Source organism: Anguilla rostrata, chromosome 4 (assembly GCF_018555375.3).
Source record: "Anguilla rostrata isolate EN2019 chromosome 4, ASM1855537v3, whole genome shotgun sequence".
In the NCBI taxonomy this organism is placed as follows: domain Eukaryota; kingdom Metazoa; phylum Chordata; class Actinopteri; order Anguilliformes; family Anguillidae; genus Anguilla; species Anguilla rostrata.
Window position 1 is genome coordinate 26,370,735 of NC_057936.1, and position 12,580 is coordinate 26,383,314.

At 39.6% G+C, this 12,580-nt stretch overlaps 1 protein-coding gene across 1 annotated transcript in view; it reads right to left on the reverse strand.

The window, feature by feature from the left end:
• flt3 (fms related receptor tyrosine kinase 3) overlaps nt 1-12,580 on the reverse strand; it is a 40,617-nt gene that overhangs the window by 3,340 nt on the left and 24,697 nt on the right. Inside the window, exons 14-23 of the mRNA XM_064331828.1 lie at nt 12,323-12,446; nt 11,966-12,070; nt 10,687-10,797; nt 8,562-8,718; nt 8,360-8,460; nt 5,829-5,947; nt 4,033-4,155; nt 3,582-3,693; nt 1,586-1,685; nt 82-187 (exon numbers count right to left, since the gene is read on the reverse strand). Coding sequence (XP_064187898.1) covers nt 82-187; nt 1,586-1,685; nt 3,582-3,693; nt 4,033-4,155; nt 5,829-5,947; nt 8,360-8,460; nt 8,562-8,718; nt 10,687-10,797; nt 11,966-12,070; nt 12,323-12,446 — 1,158 coding nt within the window. The remainder of the gene's footprint in view (nt 1-81; nt 188-1,585; nt 1,686-3,581; nt 3,694-4,032; nt 4,156-5,828; nt 5,948-8,359; nt 8,461-8,561; nt 8,719-10,686; nt 10,798-11,965; nt 12,071-12,322; nt 12,447-12,580) is intronic.

A 12,580-nucleotide genomic window follows, 5' to 3' on the forward strand; every position in this document is an offset into this window, starting at 1 on the left:
TCACATTCTTACTCTGACCGCTGCTCAACATGGCTGCTCCACAGTACACTAAGGGCAGGGAAGATTCTCAGTCAGTCTCACCTTCTCCTCTACATCCTCCAGCTCAGTCTCCATGAAGGCCACCAGTTTTGAGAATGGTGGGCGTGCATGGGGCTCCAGTGCCCAGCATAGTCGCATTACCTGGTACCTGGAGACAGAATATCATAAAAATGTTATATGTTAATTTATCTTTTATTAATTTCACAAACTCATCAGGTGTAAATAAGTGTATAGTAAAGTGATGCTCAGTTGTGACTATTGATTATACAGATGACTATTGATTATACAGAGCTATATACGAATCTATATAGGTAAGGGGGTGGTCCAACCCATCTGTTGGACAGGAATCATTCTTTTTCTTTTATGCGCATGTCTTTGTTATGTTTTAGGCCAGAGTAGGAAACATGCAGAAGACTCACCATTCTTATTTAGATCAGGAGAAAGATGACTACTTGTAGTAGCCTAGAGTTAGTCTTCTGTAGGCCCTGCTTAGGCCTGACCTGTTTACATATGTTTTGGTTTTTTGGTTTAGTTTTTGTGTGTCTTTATAGTAATGTGTTTCCTTTATATTGTGTTGGGGGAAATTTATTTTGAACTTTGTTTGGGGAAGGGGGGGAGGGGGAGGGGAAGGGGGGATGGGAAAGGGCGAGGTGGAAGGGGGAGGGGGAAGAAGAAGGGGGAAGGGGACAGAAAGAGAGGGAGTGGGAGTGCAGATGCACTTTTATTTCATTTTTTAACATTTTAAATTGCAACAAAATGCTTGTATTGTTGGTGTAAAACAGGGGTGCACAAACTTTTTCAGTAATGACCCAAAGATATAAATCCATGCTTTTACCTTCCATCAGATTTCAAGAACTTTTGAAATCCTTGCATCTCTTTCATCCTATTTTAAGATAACAAGAGATTTCATTCCCATTTTTGACTTCACAATAAATTCAGAGCCTCATTCAATACTGTTGTACATCAGGCAGAGCCTATACCATAATCTCTCTTCAACTATAAAAACACCTAGAATGGCATGCTATGCATGCTGTGTCCAAACTTTTAATGATAACACAATGTATGATAACATTTAAAATTACAGGGCTTGAACCACCCAATTGCTGCTTGCGGCTATATTTTAGCTTTGCAATTGGTTGACATTGTCATTGTAATCAAACACTCCTGGTAGTAACAACAAGCGGACGATGGCACTGCGATGCGAGCTGAACCACATTGCTGCTAATTTTGCAATCGTGCTAGGAGTGCTGCACTGAAATCTGTGTGGCGAAATTGGTAGGCTTTGTCTTCTAATGTAGGAAACTGTTTTTTAAATTATTATTCCAGTTCTATACTAAATTTGATCATTTGATCATTGATCGTTGACAGTGTGTCTATGTGTGTGTGTGTTGTGCGCATGTGTGAGAGTAGAGGTGGGGCGAGTGGGGGGCTAATTGTCAAAAAGAATTCCTAGCTAAATCACTGGTGTGGTCAAATATGCTATGGACCTGAAGTGAATAGGTGTGTTACAGAGCCTCAGCTGGCTGCTAGAGCTTTAAACACATACACTGGCCCACTGGCGTAGTATGGCCGGTCCATCTGAAACCCATTTTGGATCAGGGCATAGAAATTCTGATCCACCTTCATCCCTGGATATGGTGTAACACCTGAGAGAGAACAGGAGAGAGAGAGAATAAGTAAAGCTGTTAAAAAAAATGTATTGCTGTGGGGTATGTCAAGTATTATTCATGAATGGTCATCTCTGTGTATGGAAGCGCATGGGTAAAACTGTGAGTACTGTCGCCAGAATAAATAAAAAATAATCAGAACAAAACTGAAACCTCAAAACAAGAAACAAAGTATAAATTCACTTTTTTATGATTGTGTACACTACATGGCCAGAAGTATGTGGACACCTGATATCCAATATCTCATCCAGAATTATGGGCAGTAATATGGAGTTGGTCCACTCTTTGCTGCTATAAAAACCGAGCCTCTTCTGGGTAGGCTTTATACTAGATGCTGGAGGTTTGATGCAGGGATTTGCTTCCATTCAGCCTGAAGAGCATTAGTGAGGTTGGACAATTAGGCCTGGATTGCCGTTGGCTTTCTAATTGATCCCAAAGGTGTTTAAGTTGTTGAGGCCAGGGCTCTGTGCAGGCCAGTCGTGTTCTTTCACACTGTTCCTGACAAAACCATTTCTATATTTCTGTGTGCCCGGGGGCATTGCTGAAACAGAAAGGGGCCTTATGCAAACAGTTGGGGAAAGATAGAATAGTCTAGAATATGAATGTATGCTGTAGCATTAAGATTAGCCAATTTTGGCACTAGAGTTTTTCTTTTTTTTTTTGCAAGAATCATTTTAAAATATCCCTCTGTCATTTGTGAATGCAAAAAAGTATTAAAACAACACATCAGCAAAGATCTCAGATTTCAGCTTCCTGGATCTTTAAGGTGAGGGGCACAACTGACACCACCCACGGGTACAAGCAACCCCGTGGAGCAGTTGTCCTTTTTCAACACCTGTTTGAAGTCAAATTGTGCCTTTCAGGTTAGCGATTGAATTAAATCATCACTAAAGTTAATAGGCAGTATCAGGTTATTCATTTGAAAATGCTGTCATTCTTGAGCAAGTGGTCTGGTCTCTTAGCAAACATGTAAGAGACAAAATGGGGCACAACCGATCCCGGTCTCCCCTACAGCTGGATAGTAGACGCCTTTGGGTGTTTGCACTTTAGAATTACTCCAGTACTGTAAATGCAATAGCGGTTCTCAATCTCGGTCCTGGGGGACCACTGTGTATGCTGGTTTTCATTCAAACCTCAACTGCAATCACAGAATTTTATCAAGCTGTTAATTTTAAATTTTTTAATTTTTCTTAATTAAATTTTAATGTTTTAGAGATGGAGTCCTCCGTCTTTTCCAGAAAGGGCTGATTCTACTAATCAAGGTGCTTAGCAAAGACTCTAGTGGTTGATTAGTATTGTTATTCCTGGTCTTCTCCCATTACTGCCCATTATCTGGAACGTTCTGAGTGCGTACTGAACACTGCACCTGGAAATCTAAACCTTCTTTGGAATTTCTCACTGGGAATAACCTTCTTGCCACAATGCTTACTTGGCCCATCATGTCTAAGGCTAAGGCTAACTCCTTCTTCTTTGCCATATTTCTTACAACTTTATTGCCTATTTTACTTGGACTACAGGCTAAAAGTATTAGGCTACCTGTGGTTTTAAAACAAACTTAAGGTAGATAAGATTTCACTCATTTAATTACCGTCCCACCCCTCTACCTCCCACTTTGCAAAATGGCAACATTGTTCTCATGCTCGTCTGCTTACTTTTTGTTGAACTGGAAGTTTAAAAGGTACACAAAGGACAGCCATTTTGCATACATGCTTGCATAATTTAAATCAAGTATGTTTCCAGCATAATACATAAGCCTGTACTGTATGTCTGCATAAGTATGGAAGTATTTGTGTGTGTGTGTGTGTGTGTGTGTGTGTGTGTGTGCATGTGCATGTGCATGTGTGTGTGTGTGTATGTGTTGGGAATTTTATGTACCCAGAGAGAATATTTCCCACAGCAAGATTCCATAAGCCCAGATGTCACTTTCCATGGTGTACATTCCCTCGAAAAGAGACTCTGGAGCCATCCACTTCACAGGTAGCCGCACCTGGAACAAAGCCATGACCACAACTGAGACAAAGACACATCCACACCTGCAATAAGATCTGGCACATGCACAACTGAAACTCAGACACAACAACACCTGTACATGAAAGGCTGACACACCTGGACATAAAACACAGCCACGCCCACATCTGAGATACAGCCATTTCCATACATTCAATGCTTGCATCCCTGAACACCTAAAACAACCACATTCACATATAAGACATCAACACATTGTCATCAAGCATATATTCCAACAACAAAAGGTTGTGTGGCCCACTCACACATGATAAGAGCGTCTGCTAAATGCCTGTAATGTAATGTTCTTAACAGCACTTACATTTCCCCGGACAACATAGTTGGAGTCCTTCACTATGTCCCTTGCAAGGCCAAAGTCCCCAATCTTCACAGTTTTGTCGTGGCTCACCAGCACATTTCTTGCAGCCAGATCTCGATGAATACACTTTTAAAGAGAAACAGAAATCAGCCTAATCACAACAGGAATGAAAGCAGTATTGGAATGAGGTGAATAATGACAATTACTGAGTCGCTGTCTTGAATTTTTCTTGAATTTTTATGCATTGTCGGTGGTGATTTGTATTGCAAGTCTAATCGCTAGCTAATTGCTAACGTTAATGATTTAACTATCTAGCTAACGTTAGTTTAAACTAGCTCAGTTTTTGTTAGCTTTTGGCATTAAATTTGGCTGAATTTGGAAGAAAATGGAATCTGAGGACGTAAACATCCTGGATAGGATTCTGTGGGACTCTTTTCAGTCCTTAAATTAGAAAGACTGTGAGTCAAGGCAGAGGGAAGACTGATGGTCCAGCGAGTGGGCTCGGTAAGTTGGAGTTTTAAAAACTCATGGTCCGACAAGGTGGAGTGGCTAGCCAGCAGAGAGCTGGCTGATGAATCGCATGTATTGCTGGTCATGTGTGTTTAAGTGCGCTGCTGCGGGAGGTGGATGTTTAAAGTTTGTGAGAGATGGCTTTGATTTGATGTAATTTCAACAAGTCTCTTAAAATTTGTGCAAAATCGAAGGAGCATGTACAACCGTGCAGTTGAGTCTTTTGGGAAATGTTAAAATTGATCATTAGATTGATGAAGGTGCACATATCCAACTGGCAAAGCATAACAAAATGCGATTTAGTTATTGGATTGTCAGGAGCTGACGACCCAAAAATTAACGAGAGTGAAAATTTTAGAGTGAAAATGTGGATAACAGAGGAAACTACATGAACCTGACATTGCAGTTTGTGCCGAGACACTTATTAATATGTCTTCAACATACAGAAAGGCCAAGTTACTCACACATACAAAGCATTGTCTATAAGTCATTACTTCAAATCTAGGCCTGCCATTAAAAGTATTGATATCAAAATTGTGTCAAGTTACATGAAACAATATTGGATATATTGACTCACACAAATTAAACAAGCTGTATTCCAAAGCAATACTGCCCAGTGTTTCCTAAATTCTTTCAAGTCACTTTACTTTTATGGCAATACAGCTATCCTACAATTGTAGCTACTAGATGTTAGAAACAGAAACTACAGACATGGTACTGGAAAACGTTGGCTAGTTACTATACTGCACACACACAAAATGTTGGCTAGAGGTTGTATGCAGCATTATGAATTAGACTGAAAAAATAAATAGTTGGATTTGCTCAATAAATGAAATTGTTGGATTTGCTTAATAAAAGTCTAGAAATGTTGCATGCAATTAAGCAACTATATGTAACGTCTTCAACTTAATTAGTTTGTCCAACTGTTCTTGGACAAACTAACATTGCGTGCACAATGATTTTTTCTTATTTTTTGGTTACACTACCACACTAGCAGCCCACAAACCCTGCGACATACCTTCCGTGAAGAAGTCATTATCTTGTGCCACTTTCTATACGACCGGTAACGCTACCTACCGGAATGAAGTGCAGACACGCAGTCTGTCGTGTCGTTAGCAAGGTAGCTAACGTTAAACTCGGTCAAAATGCCGAAAGCGGAACTCTGTAAGTGTGGGTGTATTTAATTTGTATTGCAGAAATATAAATGAGATGTACTGTACACACTATGTTAGGTTTTGTAGTGTTCACTGCTGTAGGGTATGCAGGGCGTAGTGCGTCTCTCAACTCACATTTTTTGAGGAGAGATATTCCATTCCCTTGGCCACTTGGCAAGAAAAGCTCAGTAGATCATCATAGGTCAGCACCTGCAGCTCATCCTCATATGATAAATCTGTTTCTTCATAGATCCCTGCAAAACATCAAACAATATATAGTGAGGTTCCATGTCTCCATGTGCTTGGTGTTTCTGTGGTTTTCTCCCCCTGTCTTGTCTATTTTGTAAGGAGGCTGGGAAATCATTACAGCTATTTGGAAACACATGGGCGTGGTGCATCTTGGTGCATAAAAGCAGGACTTTCACTGAGCTTGCTCTGTTCCTCCCAGCCGAAACAGCTCCATTTGTGTTCTTCTACATTTGTTCACTTATGCACTTCTACAGGGTACATTTCACTGTGCCCACTCACCTACATTACTGATTTACTTCCCTACATACCCTATAATTTGCATTATGTACTTTTCTGCTGATTATTTCTTTCATTATATTTACTTGAATTTTGAATCTTTAGTTTCTGGTGTCTCCCTTCTTGTTCCAATCACTGAGCTGGGTTGTGACAAAAAGAAAATATAAAATGTGAAAATATAATCTGAGGAACAGCTGACTAATTTGCTGCCAGTCCATACTGATCCCATGCTGGCCCATACTTTGGACCTCTGATTTTACCTGCCTGCTCCAAAAAAGGACAATTCCATGTCACTCTTCTTTGAGTAAAGGTTTTTTAATGCAATTATTAAATATAGCAGTATGTCCATAGGAGTATGTCAAACTCAATTTTTAACAACTCCACACATTTCAAGTTACCATACGTTTCCTGTGTTAAGTTAATTAGGGTATCTACTTTATTTCCATAAGAGATCATTTCAAAATAATAGCCAAGAGACAGATTTATTTCAGCTTTTATGTACTATATCAGATTTTCAATGGGTCTGTGGCTGGGCTTTGTGATGGCCACTCCAATACTTTCACTTTGTTGTCTTTAAGTCATTTTGTTAAAACTTTGGAGGTATACTTAGAACCATTGTCCTGCTGGAAGACCCAGTTGCAACCAGGTTTTAACTTTCTAGCTGATGTCTTGAGGTGTTGCTTCAGTATTTCTAGATAATCCTCCTTCCTCATGATGCCATCTATTTTCTGGAATGCACCAGTCCCTTTTCCAGCAAAACACCCCCACAACATGATGCTGCCACCCTCATGCTGCACAGTTCGGATGGCATTCTTCGGATTAAAAGCCTCACCCTTTTCCCTCCATACATAGCGCTGATCATTATGGCTAAACAGTTCAATTTTTGTTTCATCTGACCAGAGAACACTCCTCCAAAAGGCTAGGTCTTTGTCCTGGTGATCACCTGCAAACTTCATTCTGACTTTTTTATGCGGGTCTTGGAGTAGGGGCTTCTTCCTAGGATTCTCTTAATGGTGGGTGTAGATACTTTGGTACCTGATGCCTCCAACTCCTTCACCAGTTCCTTTGTTGTTGTCTTGGGGTGCAGTTGAACCTTTCGGACCAAAGTTCATTCAGCCCTGGGAGTTAATTTGTGCCTCCTTCCTGAACGATGCAGTGTCTGTGTGGTCCCAAGATTTTTATGTTTGCATACAATTGTTTGTACAAATGCTTGTGGTACCTTCAGTTGTTTGGAAATTGCTCCTAAGGAGCAACCGGACTTGTGGAGATCCACTATTTTTTTCATGAGGTCTTGGCCGAGTTGTTTGGATTTTCACATGGTACCAAGGGCAAAAAGGCAGTAGCTCTAGAGGTAGGCCCTTAAATATAGCCACAGGTACAAATTAAGTCCCAATTGACTCCTAATTATGACAACTGGCCAATCAGAAGCTTCGAAAATGTTGTTACATCAAATTCTGGAATCTTCCAGACTGTTTAAAGAGACAGTCAACTTGGTGTATGTAAACATTTGACCCACTGTAATTCTGATATTGTGAATTAAAGCTGAAATAAATCTGTATATAATCAATTGTTTTAAAATTACCTCTGATGTGAACAAAGTAGATGCCCCAATTGACTTGCCAAAAGAAATGTATGGTAACATGAAATTGTTGTGAAAAACTGAGTTTGAATATCTTTAGCCTAGGTGTATGTAAACTTTTGGCCTCAACTGCAGACGTTTAGCTGTAATTTACGTACAATCCTGTTAAGTTACAATCCAAATCAAGCATTGCTTGAAGCTAATTAACTCAGTAGCAAAATATTTAGCCAGCAAGAAAAAGAAGTTCCCAACTAGCTAGCTAGTTTGACACTGGCTTTTATTAAACTTACTGTCACTCAAACAGAACATATTTGGTACAGCAAATATATATATATAAAGCAATTACATTGCCCATTTCAGAAACCAAAATCTGATGTCTGGGCAAAAGAAAGGTGAGCTCTGAGAGGCATAACGAACAACAGTGCTGTGGCAGTCGGCACTCTGTGGCAATGGACATTCTGAAACTTCTATTATTAGCAAGAACCTCTGGTACTTAAAAGACAGAGAGGATAGAAGGAAAGTAGGAGCTGAGCTTCTGAATTCCCAGTTACCCCAGACTGACCGTGACACAAGACTTCCGGAGGGTCCGGGCTGGTGCTATAACTGAGGAGCTCTTGAGTTTCGGGCTTTCTGGTTACCGCAGGGAACATTGGTATGTAGGGGCTATGGGCCAGAAAAAACATCTTTAATATTCACCATGTAGTTGAACTTGATTATCTATTTCATTACTTCTCAGTTGAATCCAAGGGGAAAGAAGGACCCACCTGTGGGTGCAATCTGACTGGAAATTGTGGTACAGGCAGCTGAAGTGGTTTTTGGTGAAGAGGTCAGTCAGAGATTGGTGAAACCTCTCTCTGTTAGTCTTCAGGTAATTCAGAAGGTCTCCTTTGGTGCAGTATTGGAAGATGAGGTAGATAGGCCCTATAGATCAAACACAAAAAACTGTATTCTGCCTGCTTGTCTTCTTGAACATTTTTAAAATTATTATTTTTATGTGAAGCATTAGATGAGGAGAAATATACAATGAATTATGGACAGGAAAGACAGAAGCCTTAGAATTTTAAGCTTGTTAGGTGTCCAAAGGGGAGGGAACAGGCATCAGGAATTAACGGGGATCCACATGAGACTGAAGTCGGCGAAGTAGTGCTGCATGATTAATCAAATTTTCTAATATTTTTGGATTCTAAAATTGTCTGAATTATATTCATTTTTATGTTTTCAATGTGGCATTGCTGCATTTAGATTTGCCACTGTAACGTTTCTATCAGGAAATCAAATGCAGCACCCAAAGCTGTAGTTTTTTCAAAGGTATTTCTTTCTGAAAACATAGTCATTTCAATTACATTCCATAGTTGGAATTTAATTGAATTACCAATGACATTCCACAATCCATTGCAACTACAGCTTCTGATGGGACAAAGTCATTGCATCGGTACATGCAAACGGACAATTTGTGAGTGGCACATAGGATTAATTCCACAGTCCCCTCCAGAAGTATAGGAATGGTAGAGTGAAATTTGTTGTTTTTGTTATATACTTCAGCATTCGGATATGAGATCAAAATATGAATTATACGAAACAGACGTACAAACAATCATCTTTTATTTCCATACATATGTATATGTTTTACCATTTTACAGAAAGAGCTGTTTTTGTGTTAAGATGGATCTTAATTCCTCCATGCATAACTTTTTTATGTTTGGGGTCATTTGGCAACCACGTGTACGCAGATTCATTCTTAAATTACGCGTACGATCGATTTAAGAGAACTTGCCGCATTCACCAATTTTCTTGTATTTATGTACAATGGCCTACCGTTCTCCAAAGCAAAAAACCCTGTTGTTTTTGACTAATGGATTATCTATTTCATTACTTTGAAGATATTTTGAGTTTAAATCTCCTGTCGCAGTCATGCATCCTTTTTTGGAATCCAATTTCATATGTAATCTTTTCCCATTCCTTGTCTTTAGCAGGTCCCTTTATTCCACTCTTGATGCTGCTAAATAACACATGCTTTCATCTTGGGTGCCATTTCTAGATTTCTATTTTGGCCGGATCTGACCAAACGACCCACTTCCAGTCATAGGTCCAATAACATTTGGTTTAAATATGTTGGTTGCTCTCAGTAAGGGCTTTTTAATGCAATCCAAATAGCCTTTGGTTTTATGGTTTATTTTGAGACTCTGTGATTCCAAAATGAAATTAGTCAGCAGTTCTTGAACTGTGATCCTTGTCCTTGTGCGGGACAACATTCCCTTTCTTTACCTTTGTGGAAACTTTGCAACTGTTCCAGATATTTAAAACTTTTTGACTATTGTCCCAACAGTGCTTGACTGAGATTTGTAAGATGAAGTGTGCAAGTGGTTTTGGCAATTTAAAGTTTCAACACTTTTCCCCCTGAAAACTACTGTTTAAAATTAGCACCAGAAATTTTGCTATGCAAAAGAGTTTAGTTCAGAAAATAAGGGCACCAAAGAAGAGTTGCGTTTTGTGGAAAAAGAATAAAATAAAATAAAATAAAAAAAACTACAAGAGAAATGCTAGGCCTTTTCTTCTTTTTCTTTTTTCTCTCTCTTTTCTGGAGAGCTGGTTTTTTGTTTAGTTTGTGGTATCTTTAAAAACCCCATTTTTCCCTAAATAACTAATAATTTATTTATTTCTTTGTTACTTCCCAATAGGGCACCAGTGAGGAGTGGGAACATAACACCCTATTTTTTTTTTTTTTAGAAAAATAGCATTACTTAATAATGCAAGTTTTTTTGTGCTCATAATTCTCTGGACATGAATATAATCTTCAGTCTTCATTGTATAGAACTCTTTGCCAGGGTTACCTGGAATTGTATTTGTTTGCATTATGTACCAGAGAATATGTTTATCTGCCTTACATACCTGAGCCTGTGCAGGCCCCCAGCAGGTTGACAATGTTGACATGGTTACCAATATGCATCATCATCTTCAGTTCTGACATCAGAGCCTCCTTCTCCACTGTCTGGTGCTTCTCTGTACAATAACACATATACTTAATTAGTGTTACTGTCTGATATTACACTAGGTCAGTGTTACACAGCCAGGTCTCACGCTATGTCAGTGTTATACAACCTGACATCATACTGTATAACTGTTACACAAGTCTTACCTCACTCTGGATCAGTATTAACTTCACCAAAAACACACATTCAGTAATTCCACCAGTCTCTTTGACAGATGTCAGAAAAACAATAGCGATATGAATGAATGAATTTAAAACTCAGTCTCCCTCAGCCCCTCATGTATGCTGGCTTTTGCTAGTTTTATTCTCTGATGCTCAGAGAATAAGAATAAGAATCTGAGAATAATATCCCTCCTCCACATGATATTGAAGCTGTCTAACATTTTCAAGAGCTACTAGACACTGGAGTGATCTGAAAATCCTGATTTGAGTCACCCATTGGTGTAGTATGAAAAAAGAATGGCGATGTAAGTATCAATTACAGGAAGCTGAACATGCAAAAACTGAAAGACGTACACGCCGTACCAAATATGGAGGAGACCTTTTTTCTGGTCTCAGTGGTCTCAGTATCCTTAAGTCAGGATACTATGAGATTGCGGAAGAGGCAACCAACAAACACAACACTGCTTTCATTAATCCCACTGGATTCTGGCAGTGCTTAGCCCAGAACATTGTAGGGGAGTCCTGGGACATTCTTTCCCAGGGGAAATTCTTTTTGGAATTTCACAAATAGATGCATCAATTTGGTACACTTTGATATGAACAATGAAAGCTTTGATCAAATAATCATTGAACTCTGGTCCTCATGTTGACAAATGGCAATAACACACTCCAAACGCAATCAAAAGCCTGGAATCAAGACTACATGCTAAAAGCTGTTATACCTGCATTAAGGAAGAAATTTAACACCCCTGACTAGTCAGAAACACCTGTGAAGCCATTTCACTCGCTCACTCACACACATACACACACACACACACACACACTCACTCACATAAGGAGGGGCAGACTGTCCACTGTCCTTTTAGGAAAAAGTGAATGTGACTTTCTGAACAAGTCATTATTTATATAGCACAATAGATAAAAGCATTGTGTATTTTATCTGAGTGATTTAAAGTCCTAGAAGTTGAAATTGAGTGGAGTGGAGACACCCTGAGAGGGCAGAATGCTCATTTATACCTTTCAGCATCTTCACAGCCACCTGTTCAGAGACTCCTGGTTTGCAGATCCCATAGGCAGTGGCCTCCACCACCATGCCAAATGCTCCTGACCCCAGCTCCTTCCCTGAGGGCCACAACAAAGGTTCAGCTTGGGACTCAGAGAGACCCCCATTCTCAATTCACCCAACTCTCCTTTCAACTTTCTCTGTAGCACTCACTCATTCCATTTACTAATCTTTACTTTCATGCCACACTCTATTCAATCCCCTCTTCACAGCCCACTATTTGCCATTCAGCCATCTCCATCCATCCGCCCCTCTATCCATTTACTCGTCTCCTGTCACCTTTCTTTCAAGCACACACTCATCACTCCTACCCAGCTCTAGGTTCTCACGAGGAAATTCCCAACTCTGGTCATACTGGAACTGTTTAAAGTTGATGTAAACGTAGTCATTGTCGACCATCTGCAGGATCCTAAGTTGGCTTTCATACTGGGGCTTCTGAAGAGAGAAATTTTGTAATATTAGTCCTTTTGAAGAGATTTTCATGATGGGGCTTCTGTGTACACCAATATGATAGGCTACTTGGTGATTGGTAGGAAAACATAGTATTTCCAGACATATGACTAGTTTGT